We start from the raw sequence: 24,463 nt of genomic DNA on the forward strand, positions 1-24,463 counted from the left end.
GTGTCAAACGTCTCAGAGAAGTCTTTCCCGATCCTGATGGAGCTTGTGGCATTGCTCAATGATAGTTTACACAGCCGCATTAGTTTTGAGGGGATACCAAATACAGACATAGCGGCATAAAGGTACATTTTTCCGTGCTGTCAAAAGCAGCACTGAAATCGACGACGAGGTGGTGTATGTCGCTTCTCTTTTCACGGGTCTTTTCCAAGATGTGGCGCATGGTGAATGTCCGAATATTCCTACAGGAAGCTGCACTAGTCCACCGTCAATGTAGGCTTAAATACCCACGTATGTGCCTACAAAGTCGTATTTATGAAATAAGGCAATCGAACACACACATCTGTATGTATGCAAGTCGGCTATCTACTTGCTTCCAACCAGTCCTGGAATTGTTGTTTGTCATGCCATTGCCGACGCCACTTTAGTGCTGAGCACATCAAGTTATCATCATCACCATTTTCCGCCTCGAGTTTCAACTATTAATTACCTCTTTGCTTTGCAGAGTTGTTAATAAGCAAGTTTGTCGGCTATTTGCAATTTCTCAGATAGTTGAAGCAGATTACAGCTCTTTTTAGATGCGGCACGTTTCGTGGCCGGCAGAAGTAGCAACAGATTTTCTGACTTTTATTTAATGTAATTAAGTTTTATTTCCACATTAATACGAACATAACGACAAACATCAATTTGTTTGCGTGCGTGTGTGTGGGTATGTGACACCTGTTCTTTGTTATGCTCGACTTATTTGCAGAATGAAAACCGACTTTTTTGGTTGGCTCTTCGGGAAGAAATACAAATTACATGGAAAAATGTTTGCAATGCAAATTTCATTTCTTACTTCAAAAGTGTTTCTGCGTTCATTTATTGACACACGTGCCTCAAATCATAGCTTACACACAAAATATTGACAGCAACAAAACGTTGCATTTACACTTTTGTGGAGGCATCAACGGCGTTGATCGTTTGGCGCCACCGAAATTGTGATAATGTGAAAACAAAAGGCAAATTTACTGTCATGCTTGGGGCAAGTGCTGCCCACTTTCGAGTAAATAACCGCTTACAATGCATCGAGACACTGTTTGTTTTGCAACATTGCTGTTTCTTGTGCACAAGTGCGGAGATATACAAGCGTGTGCATAAAACCAACGGAATTGCATCTGCCATTCACTTTTTTGCTTGAGATCTGCGCGATTTTGTTGATGTACATATAAGTTGAATATCGTCATCTGATCGAATTTGATCCGGACTGTCAGGAATACTTACATTTTCACGTATTTTAATATAAATCTCTATTTCGCCTTCAAAATAGGCTCCTGAGCCAACTCAAGCATGTCAACGCGTGATTCAATAGTCCATACATTAGTTGTAAGCCTCGGTTCACTTTTGGAGCACCATTCGCTAGATTATTGGACAGTTTCGAGACCATATTCATAAATCCACGTGTGAGGTGCTAAGCTACGCTGTCATGCATCTCTTTTGCAACCTCTACTCGACATCGTTTTTACAATACTTAGGTCTTTTGGTATGAGTCTAACAATGATATGATTCATACCCAAAACATTAACTCAAATGTGTTGTATCGATGCATAAGAGATGTTGAGTTCCTCTGCTATCTCTCTGATGCAAATATTATGATTTTCAAGCACTGCTGCTTTAACTTTTTGAAATTATCCCCACTTACAGCGGCGGATGTAGAACTCACATGAGGAAGTATTCGATGACTTCACGACCTTGGCTGTCGTGATAAAGTAGACTCTTCAAAAAACTTCTGCTACATTTTGTACGAAAAATCTAAACTTTGTTTTATGGTAAAAATCGCTTGACAAACTTTTTGTTGCATCAAAACAAATTTTATCAATCAATATCAAAAAAATCAGTAAAATATCGGGCGGCGGATAAGATTTGGGAATCTCCGCATTTAACCACTCACCCCCCGTGGATTCGCCCATGTATATATGTATGTAAATATATGTATATGTATAGTAATGCTTAAGTTATCATTTCTATAAGTAGACGACTTCATTTGGTCTCTACGTGCAAATTAATATTTCTTTCAAGAGCTGAAGCACTGGAGCTATCATGATTATTAAAGACAATAACAATTTGGGTTTCTTTAATTTTTGGTAAATCAAAGATGATTCTTCCAAAAACATAATAATACCAAATTGCCTACTTTCACTACGCTTGCTTTGGTTTTATTTCTTCATTTATTTTTTTAGCCTTTGCCTCCGAATATTGTGTGTGTTTTGAGGAAATTCGATAGCAATCAAAACTTAATAGCTGCGTGCTACTGTTGGAAATGATGTCATTATTGAATTTGAACTGGCGAACACGACAACTAATAGAAGGGTCCAGGACTCTCTTTGGATTAGCCGAAACAGTAGCCGAAGAGGCTAAATTACGGGATATCTACAAATAAGTTTGTGCAGGAAATATAAGACTTTTTGTGAAACAAGCATGCAGCTACGAACTGCAAGCTAACCAAAATCCAAAGTGCACCTGCCAACGAAATTTTTAAATTGCCACCAACAAGGCACAAGACAAAGGCTGATGCATGTGTGCTGACAATTTGCACTCGGTTGAGATCGTGCTAATTTGTTGTGTTGGGAGGACAAAAAAAAATCATTGCAATTTGATATTTTCAAAATTATTTGATGTCTCACTTTTCGGACAGCTGAGGTGAAGCGTAAAGAAAGAAAGAAAGCTTTCGCCAAGTGTTCTATTTGGTTTCAGGTTACACGGGCAGCACTTATAACTTGCGCATGCCTCTTATATGCAAGGCATCTGTTTATGGACGAAGCAGGCTTCAAACCAATTAAATGCTTAGTGTTATTTAAAAATTTATATTTAATTGGCTACACATTAAGCGACGAATGAGCACAGATTAAAAACTCATTAGGAGCGACAAGTGATTAACAAACCCAAAAAAGGGTACACACACATATACACATGCATACATAAAGTTATAAAAAATGCGATGGCACTAAAATCAAGTTAAAGAGCATTAAAATGCCTGGAGGCCAAATTGCAGGTTTCACATAACGGCAGAGGCACATGAAAAATTGCTGAAGGATCCCGGCAACGGAGAATGTGTAATGGTGCACTGGCGGGTTGTCTGGGTTCCAACGTGCTTACTGATTGCAAGTGCAGGCCATCAAAGTGGAATTTAAATTTCTTTATTCCCAGTCTTCTTTTCACCTTCTCCTCCTCTTCAACGTTTAATTCTCAAATGTGGTCAATTTAAATTAACGATCCGCGTAAATGCTCATCGTTTAACACGAATTGAAGTTAAGCAGAAAATTAACGGAATCGGCTGTATATTAAATTTGTTATATAAGGATTTCGGACTTAGTGGCTTTCATAGTTTTAAGGCATTGGAAGTAAACTCTGAATACTTAATATCTGACTTTAACATTATGTAATTTTGTAAACTTGGGTATCTTCGTAATCTTACGATCTCCCCATTGTCCGGTCATGAAGAAGTTTGAATAGCCGAAGGATTGCGGGCCGAGCTATTCAAATACGGCGGCAAAGAACTGATAAGGAGCATGAATCAGCTTTTTTGTAGAATGTAGTCGCGCGAAGGATGCCTGACGCTTGGAATTTAAGTGTGCTCTGCGCAATCTACAAAAAGGGAGACGTTGCAATCTGCGCCAACTACCGTGGGATAAGCCTCCTCAACATCGCATATAAGGTTCTATGGAGCGTATTGCGTGAAAGATTAAAGCAAAGCACAGGATCGGCACACACCACTTCTTCTCCATTTCAAAGCTGCTCTTGACAGCTGACTTTATGCCACTATGTCTGAATTTGATAACCCCGCAAAACTAATACGAGGGTATACACTAACATTGAGCAATACCAAAACATGCTTCAGAATCGGGAAGGACCTGTCCGAGCGGTTCGATATCAAACGTGGTTTTAGACAAGGCGACTAGCTATCATTCGACTTCTTTCATCTACTACTTCAAGCTGTAAAGCTGAATCGAGAAGGCACAATATTTGATAAGATTGTACAGTTGCTCGCGTACGCCGATACAGGGTTTGTCCGGAAAGTAATAGGACTGCGTCGATTTAAAAAATGTATTGAACCAATCCTTACAATTCTTTAAAAACTTTCAAAATATGCTCGATTTCAAAGCGCGATTTCCAAGCATTGAAGGCGTCACGGAAAGAAATCTCCGGAATAGCCTTGAGAGCCGAGGTGCATGCTGCTTGGATCCCCTTTCATCGGCCTTTACAGACAAGAAAACAAAAAAAAACAAAATCCGGGGGACCTGTGATTACGTTATACAAAAATTGGTGGTCACTTTCACACATGTTCAAATTTTCTTGGCACACTTCTACTCGCCGCAATTTCTGGTCGTCAGTAAGCACTTTTGGAACCATTTTCGCGCACACCTTGCACATATTGAAGTGCTCCGCCACAATGTCATGAACTAATAATGAATAATATATAATAATTTTAATAAATTTAACAGCTGGGCAATTCAACAAATACTTAGGCGACGGTCTGAGTTCAAAACTTTGCGTACACGAGTCACATTGTCGGTGTTTGTTGAAGTCGCAGGTCTCCCAGCAGGGTCTTCATCAGCGACTCCTTCCCGGCCTTTCAAAAAGGCCTGGTACCATCGAAACACACCACTTCTGGCTAAAGCAACATCTGGCTAAGCCTGCTTGATCATATTAAAGGTCTCTCTCGCTGACTTACCAAGTTTCACACAGAATGTAATCGCGTACCTGTGCTCTAACGGAAGCTGCTTTTTCGGTTATCACAAAAACACGTCGCGCGAAAATGTTTGTCCTGACTCTCCAGGTGCTCGGCGACAACTGAACAGCCGCTTGTTCGTTAGCTAGGAACGCCCTTTACCGAATCCAGTCGGTGCGCGCACGCTCCGAAGTAGAGTCGCGGCGGAAGAAAATCAGTTCTATTACTTTCCGGACAAACTTTGTATGCTATAGTAGCCCGATCTGAACAATTTGTTTCAAGATTATAATGTTGCCTTGGGTAATTGTTTATGTAAAATTTCGTGAAAATATTTTGTCAAATAAAAAAGTTGTCCATACAGGGGCTTGATTTGGAACGTTCAGTTTGTATGGCAGCTATAAGCTATAGTGGTCCGATATCGGCGACTCTGACAAATCGAGAAGCTTCTTGAAGAGAAAAGGATGTATGAAAAATTCTACATCGATATCTCAGAAACTGAGGGACTAGTTCGCGTAGAAATAGGCAGATAGACGGATAGACAGACAGACAGATCGACATGGCTAAATCGTTTTAGCTCATCAAGCTGATAATTTATATATATGAACTTTATAGCGTCTCCGTGGTTTATTTTTGGGTGTTACAAGTTTCGTGGCAAACTTAATATAACATCTTAGTGGGAGCATCGCGGGAATTACAAGCATCTGAGTGTTCCTCTACTTCGAACCATACTATTTGCAAATACGTAGCGAACAAAAGATAGCTAGCGAAGCGTAAAAATAGATGTGATCATCTCGCGCATATCCGATAACAATAACGAACACCAAAAACAAGGAAAATTGGCAAGAAGGCTACGTGCCGAGTTAATCCGTTGATCCGTTGCTGCGAAGGTGTCTCGATCCTTTGCATTGTTTCGCCGTTTTTTTTAGACTCATTCGCTCTTAAAGTAATTTTTGAAAGGCTTGCTTCGCTTCATTTATTTATTATTCCTTTTTTTTGCCGCTGTCTTCCTCGCATTGTTGCAGCCAGCGGCCTTTGTTAGCATAAGACAAGTGCGTGGGCCTTGATTATGTGGCAAATTTTGTACGCGCTCAACTACGCCAGCACTTAGTTAAAGTTATAGGCAGACAATCAGCCAGCAGCTGCAATCGCCGCGCACTTTCATGAACAACAGCAGCAACAACAACATGCCGGAATTCTAAACAATTGTTGTAACAAGGCACAGCGATTTTGCAGCAGCGAGATGATTGTGCTTTACTTGTTCTCCTTGTTGTTTACCTGCAATTCTTTAAATTTGCAATGTGCAACTTGCAACTTACAGCATTGCGCAAAAATTAACGAACCACAAAATGCGGCGACATCTGCGCCCGACAATCAACGTTGAATGCATCGCCCATTCGCTGTTGGTTGTAACGGAGGCAGCGGCAGCGGTAGCTTCTGGGGAGCCACCTTCTACGAATTCTACATTATTATTATTGCAACTATTGTTGTTGTTGTTGCCGTTGCTGTTGGGTGTTTTTTGGTGCTGGAGATGTTGCAGCTGCAAGCTGCAAATGCTTTCCGTCCGACAATGCAGCCACAACATGCTTTGTCTATAAATGTAGAATTCTTCAATGTTGTCGGTTGGCGTATTCTCTTGTTATTATTGTTGCTGTTATTGCTGTTGCAACAGTTATTTAGCCGGCATCATAGAGTTTGGTAGCTTATGGCGTTGCACTGAAATTGTTGTCATTTCCGGAGGCGTAGAAGGTGGCCGCACCAAGCCAACAAAGTCCTGTGTCTGTTCTTGGCTTTGCCTGCCGCTTCAGCCTTTCGGTTGGTGAGAATACGCTGGGAGCGTGGCTTGCGGCATTGCGTTTGCTGCAAGGCGCCGGAGCTTTTACTGTGGCAGCTGCGTTGTTAATGTTTTTTTTCGGTCTCACACTGTACAATTACTTGTCTGTTGTGAGAAATAATCACGCATTGCCATTTGCGGAGGCTGCAATAATGCGCCTTCGCGCTGCCTATGGACAAATGTTCGGCGCGGTACGTAATCGGCGCCAAGCGATTATATTGTGTGGGCCGCCGTGGCAGTTTGCGCAGGTGTTCTACAGACGGGAAGGCGCCATAACCAATACAATCATACTAGAATTTCTTTGGTGTATATATGCATATATGTATTTGTATATATGTGTGTGTGCGCATGATTGCAATCAATATCAGTTAACATCGTTTTCTAGGCTTGTTAAGTGCTTGAAAGCAAATGCCATAATATTAACGTTGGTCAGTGTCAAGTGCGTTTAGAGTTGTTTTAGTGCATTCAACCATTATATGTATATGTATATATAAATATTTTAAAAAGTAAAGAAATGATACAGATAAGTTTTATTGGTACCGGAATTTTCAGAATAATGGCTCAACAGCTTGTATTGATCAACTCAATACTTTTTAGTTAATATTTTGGCTATAAATAGTGATCAGTAAAATGTTTGAAGAAAAAAAATTAAAAATATTTCAAGATACAGACGATCTTTGACGGCGCTAAAAAGTTCTTCTACTTCTCTACCTCTTGACAAAAGCTAATTTTACCCAAAATTTGGTCGTTTCCAGCCTGCCAAAGTTCAATTTTAGATCAGATTAAAAAACTTGTTGGTCACTGTGTAGAGAACTATATAGAAAGTATAAAGAAAAATGGTCATTTTCCACCTGATCCATCCAACGGAGTGGAGGTCTTCCTCTTCCTCTGCTTCCCCCGGCGGGTACTGCGTCGAATACTTTCAGAGCTGGAGTGTTTTCGTCCATTCGGACGACATGACCTAGCCAGTGTAGCCGCTGTGTCTTAATTCGCTGAACTACATATGTCAATGTCGTCGGATAACTCATACAGCTCAACTTTCGAATACGATATTGCCAATGCGCAAAGGACCATAAATCTTCCGCAGAACCTTTCTCTCGAGAACTCGTAACACCGACTCATCAGCTATAGTCATCGTCTATGGCTGTACACCAAATAGTGGGGCGGTGATGATGAGTAACTTGTAGAGTTTGGTCTTTGTTAGTCGCGAGAGGACTTAACGAAGTAGCACTCGTTGGCAAGAGAATCAGCGAACACCGCACAACCGCAGCTCGAATCAGCTGATACGACCCAACACCGCTTCTACCGCCCACTTTACCGTAGGATACCGTAAAATTTCCCACGATTTGAATTTTTTCCGTAGAAATGTGTCAGCTGATTGCTCTCTCACAACGCAGGGTTACTGTCTCGATATACTGTTGTAATTATAAAAATTGTTCTCAATTTTTTATGAAATTTTTCTAAACTATCTCAAAGTCAGAGTCTAATCCTATTATCTATAAATATATTAACTATTTTTAATAGTTTGATTTCAGTTTTGATATTTTATATTATGAAAAATAATAATTGAAAATTTAGATGTGTACAAAACTATATATGCGTATGCAGCAATGGCAACATTATTCAAATGAAAACAAAAGAAGATGGGTGATTTCTACGGGCTCAACTTTTGACACATTTTGCTCGCTACGGGCGGCAATTGAGGAAGGGAGGAGCAGAATTCGCTGATTCTGCTATTATCCTTAATATGATTGCAGTGGTCGTCATCAAAAGGTCTCTCATCTGAGGCTGTTTTCTTTTTTTCCGTGGCGCATCTCAAACCCAACGCAAACCCTGAGAAGGGTTGTTTCGCCTTCTCACTTTAGCTCGCCTTCAAACGGATGTTTTTTGGCTACCAAGAGGATACTTGGTTTGAGACCGGAAGTCGTGAGCTGCTTGGGCCATATGTAAAAGAATCGTTTCTGGCCACTTCTAAGTGAATGGCGCTCAGAGAACTTTCCTCACTTGCGTGAACTTCCGCATATGGCTCCAAACTCCCACACTAGGGGGCACAAATCGTAGGCAGAGCATGGTTGTAGACCGATTAAAATCATATTAATATACATAATTGTAATAAGTGCCTCAAGAAGGACCGACGAAAAGATAAACATTCGAAATTCAAATTATCTCGTTATTCTCAACATTTTGAAATATGTATGTATCTCTATCAGTTTTAAGTGTAGAAACAACCTTTCCAATCATAAAATCATTATATGTGACCTGGTCTACGAAAAGGGAGCTAACGTGCGAAAACTAGTTTTCTGGGAAAAGCTGTTAAAAATAATCGTCAGTTTCTCGTTATCTCATTAATTGTTCTCCTTTTTTTTGACACCTAAGCCCCCTTTCCGTAGACCAGGTCACATATTCAGTCAAATGAGTCACAAGTGCTTCAAAATTAATACATGTGTACTCTTATGTTGAGAACTTCGTAATGTGATCTCGAAAATTGTAGGGCTATAAAATAAATATCAAAAAATCGATGCCCCACATTTCTTATCACTCAACCATTTCATTTTCAACTATTATTCACTATTCAAGATCGTTGAAATATTGAGTTTTGACATCGATGCGGAAGAAAGTCGTTTAGTAACTGAGCTTTGCATATGTTGTTCACTGATAATGCACCTGAAGTCGATACCAAAGTGATAATGATAAAATATAATATAATATGTTTGCCATATCACATGTAACCAGCAAATCGAATGTAGTTCTGAAAATATTTTGAAGATAAGAATTATTTTCGAAACCAGTATCGCTCTACTGCACGCACCTACCTTATCACTACATATTTTAAGTTTGCGTTTACCTTGTCGGCTCACTACAAAAGTTCGCAAATTAACTGTAATCACGCTTCTGGCACTTTATGGTGGAGACCAGCACATAAACACTGCTTTTACAGCAGCTATGTATTTAGGAAACTTGATATCGGCAGACTTCATACAAAAGCGGCGTCAGTTGAAAAACGTTAAGTGGTGATTATCGAATATGAATATGGCCGGCTAGGTAACGGTGAAACAATTAAAAGCGTTAATGCTGCAGCAATTGCCAGCTTGACTAAAAACGCAATAAAAACGTTAACTCACGCTGCCGGCGATCCATCCGCCTAGGGTCAGAGGTTAAAACGTGAGAGCCGGCCAAGCTGTTAATTTAAATATGTGGCATAAGTGGCAAGTCAAAAGGCTAAATGCTTTGATACAAAGTGGATACCTGCTTTAATTGGAATTTTATAATTTGGCGGTAATAAAAAAAAACAACTCAAAATGATAATTGTAAAAGAAAGAGCCACGCAAGGTTTGAAGAAGATGCCGAAAATGACAAAAATATGCCGCCTAAATGCCTTCAACGCCGCGTTGTGCCAATAAATTTGCAAGCGAACACCTTTCGGCTGATTATGAGCCGAGTGTTGAGGATTTTTGAGGATTTGCAAAGAAATAAAAAAACGAGCCACAATTTTAATGAGTTCCAAATTACAAAAAAAAAAACAAAATACAAAGGCTGATAGAATAAGAAAATATTCAGTCAGAATAAATGAAAGCGAATGCGGTCAAAAGCGGCCACAAAAGATGTCCAACAGCGCCTGCGCGTATGCTAATGGACCTTTTATAATGTGTTTTTTTTGTAAGAAAATAAAATTTTTAGTAATTTTTTATGATTATTTTATCGGAGCAAATATTTTTTAACAACAACGAATTGCCGTAATAGCACCTGCAGGCAAGCAAAGGCAGCAATAAATGGCAAGTCAATCGCTGGTATGCATGTTTGGCTGTGTTTGTGTGTGCGTTGTCGTTGTGGACATGCATTTGCACTCGCATCATAAAAATCGGCAAAACCCTTTTTGGCGCATTTTCAATTTCAGCCTCCTTTTCTCAATCAATTTCGCATTTTTTTGGTTGCCAAAAAATCGTCGTGTTTCTGGCATAGCTGCTGTCGGCAGCTGAACGCCCAAGGCAGCCTCTTATATATGTGTGTATGTGTATGCCGCTGTGTTACTTGTTTGCCATTCAAAGCGCCTTAATTAAGCGGAGGCTGTGTGTTGGCGTTGGCTGGCAAGAGGATGCGCCGCCAATCCGGCAGAGAGATTGGCAATTTATGCCGACAGCCCACGCAGCTACTTCACCTTCATTTGCGCGTTCGCCGTGCGTTTTGCATACTTACTTAGCTGCGGCTTATACTATCTCCGCTTCGGTTGAGTAATAATTTTATTTATTTGCTTTTTTTATTTTTTGTGCGATCAATTTTAGCCACTTTAGAGGCCGTAAGCATCCTTCGTCAGCATTAACTGTCGAATAATGAAAATTAATAAAATTGTTATTTGTTTGCTTGCAGCCATGCAACCTGTGCATTGAGTATATTTAGTATATATAAGTATATGTGAAAAAACAATGCGGCATTGCGTTTCGACGCATTCAGCCGCTTTCGGCATGCCAACTTAATTTGATCATGCGCCGCGGGGGTTAAGCTCAAATTATGCACAAATACATATGTATTAAGCATATGTACATATATACTTATCCTCTTATTCGAAGTTAGGCGAATTTCTGCTTTTGCTGCTCATTTTAAAACCAATAATGAATTAGTGCGATTGCTTATTGTGTTGAAGCGCAGTTTTGATCCCTTGGCAAAGGTGCAGATTTTACGACTTTCGGGCAATAATGCGCAGCTTGGCGTGTTCAGGCTTTAAATGCACTTTTTTATTAAGCCTTAACGAATTCGTATAAAAAGGCATTGTTCTTTTGGTCTCAATTAGTAGGATTTAGTTAAAGCTTTAAAGGCATAAGCGCTGTGGAGTTCTTTGAAAATCCTTTTATATAGCCACTAATGGCTTTAGAATAAAACCTAAATTAATTTAGTGTTGAAAAATGAAACGTTAAGCCGTTTTTAAGCCTTATATCCGTCTTAGTTAAAACTTGGCCGTTGCTTTCAGTGTGTGTGGAATATAATTAAGTGGAAATTTGGTATCACGCCACTTTTCTTTTTTTATGACAGAGAAAGAGTTAAAGTTGTTGACAAAAGTTGTCAGAAAACACCCTTCATTCAAATTCTGCATGGCCCTTTAAATCATTTTTGTTTTTGTTGACTTGTAAACTTAACTTTCCTCATTTCATATTTTTATAATCTTGCAAGTTGCAACATGTTGTTACTGAGTATAATAGTTTTGTTCCTCTAATGGTTGTTTGTATCTCCCAAAACTGATAAAGATCGATATAGAGTTATATATGACATACATATATAGAAGTTCCTGATAAGGAGACGAGTTGAATACCTTCTGGGTATTACTACGTGGCAAATTTAATATACCCTGCCCAGGTTATTAATATTAATACAAAAATAGAAGAAAAAAATTATAAAAAAAAATATTTAAAAACAAATAATACTTTTATATTTTCAATCATAAAAAGAAAATAATTATAATATTTCGCAAATAGCTGCAAATTTTTTCATATTAAAAATAGTTTAATCCAAAAAAATAAAACAAAATTAAAACTTATTAAATTTATAAGTTGTCTTCTCTTGTCCATGATAAATTGTGTGAAGATATCTTGAATTTACAAATTTACTCCAAATAATGTGAGCCAAGTTCCCTTTGGTGCCTTGTTGAAGCCAAATGTAAAAAAAGGTTATGAACTTGGCTCAATGTAAAGAAAAGGGTTGCAGACTTTATAAAATGTAAACAAAGGGGTCAGGGACCTCGGCAAAATGTAAACAAGGGGACATTGATCTCAAAATGTAAATAAACGGGTAATTTACCTCATAATGTAGTGGTTGTTGACTTGACTGAATGTCTAAATGAAAATGAAAGGATAATTGACCTCGAGAAATTATAAACAAAAGGGTCATTGAACTCTTAATGTAAAGTAAAGGTCACTGATCCCTAAAAATATAACCAAAACGGTCATTGGCCCTTTAAACAAAATAGTATTTTACCCTATAATATAAAGAAAGCTTGTTGACTTGGTTAAATGTAAACAAAATGGTCATTGTCTTCATGTCCTTAACAAAGTGAACATTGGCCTGATAATTAAAAAAAAGAAGGAATGTTGCTTTGACTAAGGGTAAACCAAGGTAGAGGACTTCGGAAATGGAAAAAAGGTTTGCTGACCGCATAAAATGTAAACAAAGAGTTTATTGAAATCGGCAAAATGTAAACAAAAGTGTTATTGTCATGTTCATTTTTTCAAGAAACTGCTCATTACTCGGAAGTTGTCATACAAAGTTATCGGTCAAAATTAAGTCTTACTGCAATCTATGAATGTATTGTTCAGATCGAAGCACTATACCATAAAGCTGCATACGAACTGATCGATAAATATAAAGATAAAGATCGGTTTACACCATTTTATGCCATATGAAATGCTCCTTTTAAGGGCATTAGAGCTTCAATGCAGCCGAAGTTAACGTTTTTTCTAGTTTAATATAAAGTTTTGCTACACCTGAAGTTATTCCACCTCCTTTGCTCCTTCCAAGTTGCAAGTGTATAAAATTACTTTTTTCTAATTACTTGTTTTATAACGAATTAAAAACAAATTCTTTCATTTGTAGAATTTCAAAATTCATTCCCTTCACGACACAACCTTAATTTTCCCCAAAATTTCAAAAATTGTCTTAACAACTACAAAAGACTTAGGAAACGAACTTGATCGAGAGTTGTAAGTGTAATTCGAAAACACTATGCTCATTAGGGTGTGTCATTCTGAGGCAACCTTTTTTTTTCATCTGAAAAACAGGCTAAAAACTTTCGAAAATGTGAAAAAGAAAGTCACTCAAAAGATGAGCTCTTAATATTAATATTAAGAGGTGCCTATTTCAAATTTTCTGTTTTCCATATAAATTACATGGAAAAAAAATCTTTTTTTTTGTGGTGGTTATTGTGTGGAGGTTATTATATGTGCACGCGATGGCTGCCAGTAGGGATGGTAAACTCGATTCCGATTCTACTCGAAAATCGAATTTTCTCGTAAAATAATCGATTTTTCGGAATTGATCTTCAGTAGTCAAAGTCGATTAAGAATCGATTCTTGGCATTCGAAAAATCAGATTTTTGGCTTCTTACGCAAACGCCTCAATACGGCCAACCAGAACTCATTTTTGACCGCCTGCCCCACCGGAACAAATTCATGATACCCCAAACAACGAACATCGAAAAAATGAGCATCACCATGATTTTTCAACGGCTTAAGCGTGGTTTTTTGGTTTCGGCTTGTTTTTCCCCTCTATGCCGATGATTTTGACTTTTTGCATGTCAAACTCATACACCTATGTTTTATCTGCAGTTATAATGCTCTCCATGAATGTGTGATTGGAATTCGCATAATCAAGGATATCCAAGGAGACCTATTTGCGGTACTCTTATTGAAAAAAGTCAACTTTATCGGGGCGAGTCGAGCAATAATGCTTTTCATATCCATAATATTCAACAAAATCATTCGAACGGTCTCGCTTGAAATGTCGAGCGCTCTTGCCATCTCTGTAACACTTGCCTGCCGATTTTCAAGCACCTATCCTATCCCCTTTTATATCTTCATTTTCATTCATGAAGAGGTCGGAGGTTGTCCAGAACGATGCATGTTTTCTAAGATTCGTCTTTGAAGGCTTTGTACCACTTGTAGACTAGTGCTTTTGCTAAAACTGAATCACCGTAAGGCTTTTCCTATATTCGTAATGATTTTGCACACCAAATATGGTTAAAATACAAAATTTGAGACAAATTCTTTGTTCGATATTTTTATTCATTGTAAAAATCGCAACTGAGGTGTACCGACTTAAGCAGCTGCTGTAAACAAAATGGTTGACAGATCATATTTGGCCATACAATTACTGGGTGCTTTTTTGTCTTAATAATAATATATTTATAGGATCTTCGACGTTTCCTTCTGAGTATTACATATTAATATACCTGTTCAGAGCTTATAACTACAAACTTTACGGTGGAGAACCGACAAAAAAATATTCGTTTTTTATTGACCCACCCTGGTAATATATGTATATATTCATATGTATGCTAAAATTTCCGTCGACAGCATTTCCAAAAAAGAATATGCGCCCACGTCACCGAAATCGTCGAAACCGAAATGCCACATTTACACGGCATTAACCACTTGTAAGTGGCTACACTTTGACTTGATGTGTGTATTTGTATACAAATTGTTGCAGCAACATTCTCACATTGCCACCGCATGCCAAACTATGCTAGTATCTGATGACTAGTTTAGTAACAATGCCACATGGCAAATGCTTGCAACAATTAAATGCGCTGTCAATGCTCAATAATTTGCCAATGAGCGAAAAAATTCAAAACCCTATTCAGTTGTCAAATATCGCAAGCACAAGCTCTGCAAAAGCAACAAACACAGCGTCAAAGCGTCAATGGCAAATGCCGACAATAAACAGTTACAAACCGGCACAAACACACGCACACAGATGCAAACATGTCAGTGAAATATGTGTGTGATATATAGTTGTAGGCACAAAGGCACAATCAGAGCGCAATTATCTCGACAAGCAAAAACAACAAAGCGCAAACATGTGGCGTTGCCAACCGGCAGCCGGCTGCTGGTGCGCCAACGGTGATAGTGTTAGTGTTGGTGGTGGCAGCAAGTTCGTGAGCAGAGCAGGCAATTGTTGCTGACAGCTAAGTGCTGCGCGCACACTAATATGGCACCGCAAATGCAATTAAACAACCAAACAACAATAGCAACAAGCACAAGAGCTGCCACGATGGTCAATGCAATGCAACAATGGCAGCAGCGACGGTGGTAGCAACAGCGGCGACAAGTCATTTGGCAAATGTGCAGAGCTCAAATATGCCGCCACCGTGCAGCAACAAAGCGGTATGAGTTAGCAAATGTTGTTGTTACAACGTATGTTGTTGTTTTCATGTTGCTGTCGTCACATTGCCATAGCAAAGTCGCCAAAAGTGGGCAACAACGGAAAATGTTGCGTCGCCGCCTAGCCGGCATTTGGGCAGCGGCGAAGAGAACAACAACAAACAATAAAATATACAATAATAAACAGAAAAAGGTTCAAATATCGACAGCGAGGAAACAAGATAAGCGCTGCTATGCAACAACTATTATGCATATGCATGCAGGTATGTAAATATGTATGTGTGTGTTTGCAAGTATGCAGCAATGCTCGCCTTTTATGTCAGTGCACATGCTTGCGGCATGCCACCAACGGCAATCACTTCGGCATTGTCAATAGCGCACGTTCGGAAGGAATTAATTAATTTTCAGTGACGTCATGGCAGCCATACTTAGTCGTGTGGCGTCGTTGTTGCTGACAATGTTGTGCCGACGCTTGCGAAGATGGCAGATTGCGTGCAACATACTCGTAATTTAGTGGTTAAGGTAAAGAAGTCATTGCCTGAGCAGTTTGATGAACTGTTGGCTAAATGTGCGATAGATTTTTTGTTGTCATGTGAAAAAGGTAAAAAATCTTTTCAGATTTTTAGTTTTTTCCAAATTCTGCTGGTAAGGCACATCATATGTTTTCAAGTTATAAAAAATATGTAAATATTTAACTTTGGACCCATTATTGAAAAAGAAGGCCCTTAATATGTTTTCAATTTATAAAAAACTGGTAAACATATAACCTACCATCTGACCAAATTTGACTCGGACTTGTCCTTTTAAACTGCAGGCGCAACCCGACTCCGTACAAATACAAGACAAGACGTGGTTTTTGTTTTAATATGACGTCGAAACTGTTCAAAAATTTACCAAATAGCCGAAACCGAAAAAACCAGGTCAAAGTCGATCAAAAATTTGGTGATTGTGATGTTCATCATTTACATTAATTATTGTGGTTTGGCTTGTGGCACAGGGTCAAAGGGTCAATAAGGAAAATTACTTGACCATTTTGAGGCGTCTACGTGACTGTGACTGACTTTTGGCCAAACACGAAACCAGAGCCACCCTTTTCGCAAGATTTGGCTCGCAGTCACTTTTTCTATTTTCAAAAAAAAAAAAAACTTCATCGGTGAACGTACTGTACGTCGCTGAAGGTACTGACGATCGTCCAAGCCGAAGAAAATTAAATTAATTACTCGTATTATCCCTCGTATTATCCCAAAAGGATCCAATTTTTGAGGCATTTATAAAGATGTGCATTAAAGCATCTATGTGATTTTTTGTTTTTCTTATAGTGCAGGTATAATTTGATCAGATGGCATAATAGTTATAAAGTCTAAGATATCTAAAAACAAATAAGAATGGTATAAGTTTGGCTGTAACCGAAAATTTCATACACTTGCAACTTGGGAGGAAAATACCTTCAGGTGTAAAGGTTTGTAAGTTTTATGAGGCCTAGGGCAAGTTTTCAAAAATTTTTTTGCCGATATATGCGGTATAAAGTCAACTGGAAGTTTGAAAATCTTTCTATTAGATATATGCGGACTACAGAAATTATTAATCCGATTCAAACCATATTGACATATCGTCATACTATTATCAAAAAAGGATTCTCTCCGAATATCTCTAATATATCTCACAAGTTGACGGATATTTTCGATAAAAAAAACTCGCAATTGGAACTTTGATCCATCTTTGATTACCTGGGCTTCCGATTTTGGATCATAAGGTGACCCACTTTAACCACACTATTCGGGCAAAGTTTTATCCCAATAAATTCATTCGTGACTGATTTGCTTGCTGGAAAGTGAAAGCATCAGATGGAATTTAAAACTTTATTATATGAAATGTAGGCGTGGTTGTAGTCCGATTTCAATCGTTTTCACACGGAAACTTAGGATTATTAAAATAATGTAATATACCAAATTTGGTCAATATCAGCGGAATAGGTCCTGAGGTATGGGTTTTCACCGAATTTTTGACCTCGCCTCCCATAAAGTTCTCTTGTATCATCTTAGGTGTAAAATTAAATGTCTGCAGAGTATTTATGATAAGTCTATGAATACGTTTTTAATAGTGTTTAATGGAAACATTATATGGGGAGAGGTCATTCATTTTCACACTGTCGTTAAAGGTTATTATAGGATATATTTTGAACAAATTTGGATATTGTACCTTAAGTGGTTTAGGAGATATGTATATTAAAGCTCTTAAAGAGACTTATGGCACTTTATAGATTTTCATTTAATGTTGTTTTGTGGGCATGCCCGACTATGCTCATCTACGAGCTCGTCAGAGGACAGTCATTCGGAATGTAACTCGTCTCATCATCCTGATCATTTATATATACATAACTCTACATCTAACTCAATTATTATACATTATTATACTCTGTACCAACATGTTACAAGACTATATTACTATATGGACAATATTTGCGTAGTTGAGTATTTTCGGCTTGGTGATCTCCAGGAAGTGCTGGGTCCAAAAAAATTAATTCGACAAAGCGAGGTTTGCAGTCAATAGCTACCAGTCATAATCTATGCAACAGATCGGTTCCTTGGCCACTAGCATTAAATGGTGTTAAATAGATGAGGTCCATTGTGCCCTATATGGTGTTATTTTAAAGTTCATAAAATCGCGATCTTGAACTGAAATTTTTAGTAAGAATATCATATGGGATTATGCTCTTACCCGAATTTTTTAATACATTTACGTCCATTTTGTACTGAAACTTTATGGTCGATGTCTCTCAAATAAGAAAAACATTCCGTTTTCGCCAAAACTTAACCTTATTTACTTTCGAAAGTAATCTTGAATTATTTTAGCAACACAACATTCTTAAAAAAAATTTTGTGGTCAGTTTCCATTAGTCAAGTATATTATAGTATATCTAAACTACCATACAACTCGGCAGATGGAGTTGCGATTTTCATTTCTATAAATTGTCTTCAATTTGTCGGATATATGGATGTAGTTCAATTTAAAATATGGATTTGTCAGAACAAAAATAAAAATGTTTGAGATGCTCTGTCTAATTATTAAAGATCTGCACAGTGATATTATTTTTTTATTGGTTACATAAATGGTTTTAGAATTTGTGAGCGAATTAAACATTTGATTAATTGTTATGTATCACTAAAGACATGTAATTACGTATCAGTTTACTTTTAACTTTTACAGGGGTATCAATAAAAATCGATATTACCATATATCGGCGACATACCTTCACTTACAATTTCAACACCTTATTAACCTTACAACCGAGTCGTTGCAAAACCACTAATTAATTGATCGTTTTAATGTCGCATTACGTTAGCTAATTACTTGTCGGCTTCGTTTTGCTACATATTCCGTAACCTGATTGCCGTTTTGCCGCGGGCAATGCACCGTTATCATAACTAACGACTTGGCATTTAATCATGCTGTTGTGGGCCATACTATAAACGCGATTGTAGTTTCAATAAAAGGGCATTCGAGATGCAGGAAGGCGTGGCTTGGGTTGTATTCAAATTATTTGTACCGATTTTGGCGCCTTGCCACAAAGGTACCGTAAGGTTAATTTGAATCTTTGCAAATGTGGGTGTGTTTATTTGCGTGTCACGTTGGCATGTGCCACTAACAAGTGTGAACACCATAAAAACACTGTATACTTATATAATTACATATGTGTCTATACTGTATATAAGTACCTATGTAAATGTAGAATATTTGCCTGAGGTAATTTGCATTTTTATTCACCGCATGGCGTCCACAATTAATTTATGCTTGTCACTTTGAAAAATTAGTGGATATTACCGTTATTCGTGGCTTCACACATTTTTAATTGGCGCATAGTTTATTGTCGCCGTTCGTTGACGGTTTTAATGTTATTGTTGAGTTTGGCATGGCTTGAACTCATAGATAAACGAGCGTTATTCAACACCTTGCAAAATTTATGGTTGATTGTTGTAAAATTCTGTCTCGCTATTTGCATACCAACAATGTACCGGTATGTTACACATTTGCTTATATAAATACATATGTATGTAGTTTGGTTGCTTAATAAGGCATTTAAAAACATGTACACGTTCCTATTATATGGATAGTAATTCGATATCATTGACACTTGGCTGACTATAAAAGAGTTTAATTAAATGCTATTTAAAGGAGCTGGTTAATATTGCAAATTAATTGCGCGAGAGACTGCAATTTATGTATATTTTATACGAGGAGTTGTTATTATCAGCTGCATTCGTTTTGTCAACCGTTAGCGAGCAGCGAATCGGAAAAACTTTAACAGCTGTTCAAACAAAATGGCTTTACTTAGAGCAACTTTGCGCTAATATGCTCTCCTACACATACGCGTATGTATTTCGTTTCTCTCTTCGTAGATATACTTTTTTATTATTCCTTGTTTTAATTTAAGTGTATTTAATTTACCCACCGAAAAGAGTAAAAAACACCTTTTTTTCTTCTAGAGAAATTATAATTAATATTTATGCAATTTTATTTAATCTCGAAAAGCTTGAATTTCACAATATTTAAAAGAAACGAATAAAAAAAACGACGAACAGCGCAAAGGTCGTCGTTTCCGTGCTATAGTGAAATCGAAAAAGAGGCCGGAATATTGCCATTCATTCTTGTGTTGATGTTAGTGTGGAGTGTTGACCAGCTATGGGATCCACGTTGTCATTGTGGATGTTGTATAGTGTGTGGGTGTTGGTGTGTGGTGTAGTCATGTGGAATGTGAGTTGTGGGTTGTGAGATGGTGAATACGGTTTGTCAGTGTTGTACGTCTGAATAATGTTGTGTGCTAGTGTGGTGTGTTATTTAGACAAAGTCTTAAGTTACAAAAATCAATAAACAATTATTGTTTAATAAAACATTTTGTATAGTAATTTTTGACATTAAATACGTGGGAGGGTATGTCACGAGAATACAAAACTTCCCCAATTGCCTCTATCCTTTGTGAGATTATGTTAGTTCTACACGCCAAATGCAGACAGGCCCCAATGCATTTGGTCCTACCGTTAGATGCGTGGATGCCCTTTCTTCTCGAACCGGAACTGTTTTTTGCTGGAGCATGATCTTTCATGCTTAAAACATGGTCCAACCAGTCCAGTTATTGGATTTTTATGTGCCTAACTATATCCGCGTATAGTGCCTACAATTTGTTTTTCTATCTTCTTCGGTATCCAACACTCAAGCGGACGGCTGCAAATATCTTGCAGAAAACAGTTCTCACGAATGTTCCAAGTGCTTTCTCATATAAGCTTGCGCGGATAGGGTAACGGCAATGTAAGACTTATAGAGCATAATTTTTGTACGTCGAGGAGGGGTGTCTTATAATTGCCTACCGATCCTTGGTGAATTTCGCAAGGATACTAAAGTAAACAATCGCAGTAGTATGACTTGTCTAAAACGAAACTTGGAAGCAAAAAGAGATTATATCAGTTTAAATAGGTATCTGCGTACTCTCTTTTATTAAATACAGCTTGTTTTCTAAAGAGAAAAAGCGAATCAATGACTGCCCGCCAATAAAACTAAATAATAATGTTAAAAGTGATCCTCAAAATGAATTTGAGGTCTGCGAATTCATTTATTTATTAGAATATTCCATATGTTTGGAGGATAGAGTCCTGTGCAGAAATTCACGCAAGTGAGGAAAGTTCTCTGAGTGCCATTCACTTGAGAGTGGCCAGAAACGATTATTTTACATATGGCTCAAGAAAAGAACATCCGTTTTAAAGGGAACTAAAGTTAGAAGGCGAACCATCCCTCTACAGGGTTGCGCGCTGGGTTTGGGGCCCGTACGTAAAAAGCGCCCCCAATGAAAAGGAAAAAAAACAGGACGAGAGACCCCCCTTTAATGACGTGCATAGCATTAAGGATTACGATTTAAGGGCATGCCTCTGGAATGTCCGGTCCCTTAATTGGGAAAGGGCCGCTGCCCAGCTGGTTGATGTGGGATTCGTGGTGAAAGAGGGACTCCGAATCTTAAAATTCACCCCGGTAGATGAACGCCTAGCCATAATCCGCATTATAACGAGTTCTTCAACATATCGCTGATTTGCCCTTGGAATGGGCGTTTGAAATATGCTTACCTAAACTCTTCAACTTCAACATACTCCTAAATAAAAAAAATCGAGTTTGCCTAGTTAAGAAAATTTACGTGAAACCACAATCTTATTGATTCTGTTACCCTATACTATGTTTGTTTCTTTTCAATGACTCCTCCATTATTTTGGCTTGAAGATCTAACGAAACTTCTTATATCAGCAATATTAAATACATAATTTTATTGTTGGCCCTAAAGAGTATTAGAAAGATGGTAGTCTCCCCCCAGAATACTTTGGAGAGCGCCCCCCCTCTTTTTTAAATTTTTAAAAAGCTGGTTTGTTTATACTTGCTCACTGTATATTGGATATCATTAAGTTACATAGTTTCTTCTCTCTGAATCCAAATTTATTGTAAAGTCATGGTAATTTAAATCCCATTTAAGCAACAAGAAACACTCTACTCATAATCCAATAGATCATGTTTGCTTTGGCGTTTCCAATTCAAGGGAAATAAACGTTTCCACACCTCATAGCGATGCGTATTCAGACCCTCGCGCAGTACAATTTCCTCGCCAATATCCAAATAGTGCTGACGCTTGAAGCTAAAAGCGCGCCAACGTATATCGCGCAATTTTTCGTCACTCTGCTTGTTGGGATCGCTAATGAAAAATAAGGAATTTTTTATTTAAGAAAATGGCTAAGTAACACATGCTGACACACCCTTTATAAGCGAATGCTGTGAACATTCTCGTTAGCTTATCGACAATTTGATATTCTCTATCGTCCTCAGTGAACATGCGGCTAACAGAGGGTTCCACAAATAAATACATTAGATCATCGTGATGCACAACACCTACAAAGAAAAAGAAGAATGCATCACTTAACAGATTCAAATTTACTGCTTGCATGCATACCATAGGGTTTATTAGTTGGGTAGTAAATATGACTGCGTTGGCCCTGAAAACTGAAGCGATAGTAATAGACTTTAGTCGAACGCGCCGCCAAATGTACAAAGCGATGGACGCCGAAACCCGTTAGAGCATCAGAGAAAAGCTGCAGTGGATTTTTATTCAAGAAAATAATAATGCACATAAACTTAATTGCACATACCTCCACCATTGGTTGTAGTGTGCCAGCGTACTCTAAGGACTCCCTGCCGAAATAAGCGTTCTTCAACTCCATACTAATATTCTGCGAACGAGGACTGTTGGCGCTGTATAGGAAACAAATCGGTGCAATTTGCTCAAAATTATGTGCTAAGGTTTTCAGGAGACGTGGGCTCTCAAGAATCGCTAAAAAGATAATGGAAATAAATTAAACGATAATTGCTTGAAACCCTACACACATATTGCCTGTCCAGCGAACTCATCTTTTGTCATGCCGGTTATGATGGGTATTTTCATGAAGTTGCCATTCTGGTAGGATCTGACTGGATCCTCCGTGAGAAAGCGTTCCTGACCATAATCCGGTTCGATAACAGGTTTCCATAATATGAGCGGATTGTTGCGTCCGAACTCGAACATATGCGGCAAAGTGTTGGCGTACTCCAGATAGTGTTTCTAAAAATGTAAAATTTATAAGTTTTTTTTTTGGGGCCTTTGAATAAAAATCGGGCTACGTACCGAATTCAAACAACTCATCATATCCGTTAAATTTTCGGTGGTGCAATGCAGCAAGGCCGCTTGACGTACAGCCAAGTTCAACTGTTCGACCGGTAATGGCCACTGTCCCGTTACTGCACCACTCATAACGATTGCTTTATGAAAAAGATTCTTGGCCATCGGCGAAACCATATGCAGTGTAATACTTATAGCACCAGCACCATAGCCCAGCAGAGTTACAGAGTTGGGATCACCGCCAAAACGTGATATATGTAATTTCACCCAACGCAGTAGCATCACCTGGTCCTTCAGACCCATATTGCCCAACGCCTCCTCCGTACCGGTGCTCATGAAGCCAAGCGAACCCAGCCGATAGTTGAATGTAACGAGTAAAATATTACGATCCATAAAATATTGTGGTCCAGCGAAGTTTTTACTTTGTCCGGAGAGCGCATAGAAACCGCCCGGATGTATAAATACAATAACCGGCTTTTTCACATTCGGTTCGTTCTCTGTAGGCAAATCACGTGTATAGATATTGACACGCAAACAATCCTCCGAAACATCATCGCTGTAAAGGCCGGGCTGCGGACAACGCGGCCCGTCGAAAGTTGCATCAAAAATGTCAAACCACTGATCTACTGGCTCGGGCGGTTTGAAGCGCAAAGCACCCACGGGTGGCTTGGCGTAGGGTATGCCACGAAATGCATAAAAATTACGACCGATTTGCGAGGGCAACAGTGTGCCACGTATTTTACCCAACGCTGTGGTGAGCACCATGTCGGATAGCTCACGATCGAGTCCCTCTGCTGTGTTGTTATCTTCACCATTGGCGCCAGTTACAAGCGCCAGCACTGTGAGCAATGCACCGAATGCAGTCAAATTGCGCAGGCAAAGTAAGCTCCACATTGCAACACTTTGGAAAGTTCCACAAAACTGAGTCCCATCCGTGGCAGCGTGCCCCTTTTATAGGTGCAACCGCTGGTGGGCATTTGATTTTGTTGCACATTCGAAATTGATTATCATTGCCAATTGCGTGGGTGAAGTTTTACAAATGATCTGCACCATCCAGAGAATGTCCGTTGACCACACGCATGCATTCGGCGCGATTGGGAGTGTTCTAATGGCACAGCGCACTCTCTGTGGCGAATGTTGCAATGCCAGTTCTTAGTAATGTTGGCCATTGTATGCCGGAAGACGAGTCACGTACGATTTTTGTTGAATTAATGAAATCGCCATTAACCGGGTCAACCGAACACATTTGCAATTGGGAATTAAGTTCATAAGATATTGTACAATTTCTAGTTTAGTTTTTATATGTTACACAACGTTGGAATTGGAACAGCATTGCATTAATCCTGTTGATTCCAGATACTTGTTTTAGAAGCTTTCTTTTT

At 38.5% G+C, this 24,463-nt stretch overlaps 1 protein-coding gene across 1 annotated transcript; it reads right to left on the reverse strand.

The window, feature by feature from the left end:
* Positions 1 to 21,922: 21,922 nt before the first annotated feature.
* On the reverse strand, positions 21,923 to 23,975 carry LOC120778569 (venom carboxylesterase-6). The gene is made up of 6 exons (XM_040110434.1): positions 23,088 to 23,975; positions 22,811 to 23,024; positions 22,576 to 22,757; positions 22,380 to 22,518; positions 22,186 to 22,318; positions 21,923 to 22,124 (listed from the first exon to the last, which is right to left on the reverse strand). The coding sequence occupies exons 1-6, from the start codon at positions 23,973 to 23,975 to the stop codon at positions 21,923 to 21,925; spliced, it is 1,758 nt and encodes a 585-aa protein (XP_039966368.1).
* Between the last annotated feature and the right edge of the window lie 488 nt (positions 23,976 to 24,463).

The sequence above is a fragment of the Bactrocera tryoni genome, chromosome 5 (assembly GCF_016617805.1).
Source record: "Bactrocera tryoni isolate S06 chromosome 5, CSIRO_BtryS06_freeze2, whole genome shotgun sequence".
NCBI lineage: Eukaryota > Metazoa > Arthropoda > Insecta > Diptera > Tephritidae > Bactrocera > Bactrocera tryoni.

What these genes read in the sequence shown, in the direction of transcription:
- LOC120778569 (XM_040110434.1), bottom strand. Translation starts at nt 23,975, where the DNA reads ATGTGGAGCTTACTTTGCCTGCGCAATTTGACTGCATTCGGTGCATTG. An exon ending in TGATGAGTTGTTTGAATTCG is followed by an intron (nt 23,025 to 23,087) that starts GTACGTAGCCCG and finishes TTACATTTTTAG; the next exon opens with AAACACTATCTGGAGTACGC. An exon ending in CACTACAACCAATGGTGGAG is followed by an intron (nt 22,519 to 22,575) that starts GTATGTGCAATT and finishes AATCCACTGCAG; the next exon opens with CTTTTCTCTGATGCTCTAAC.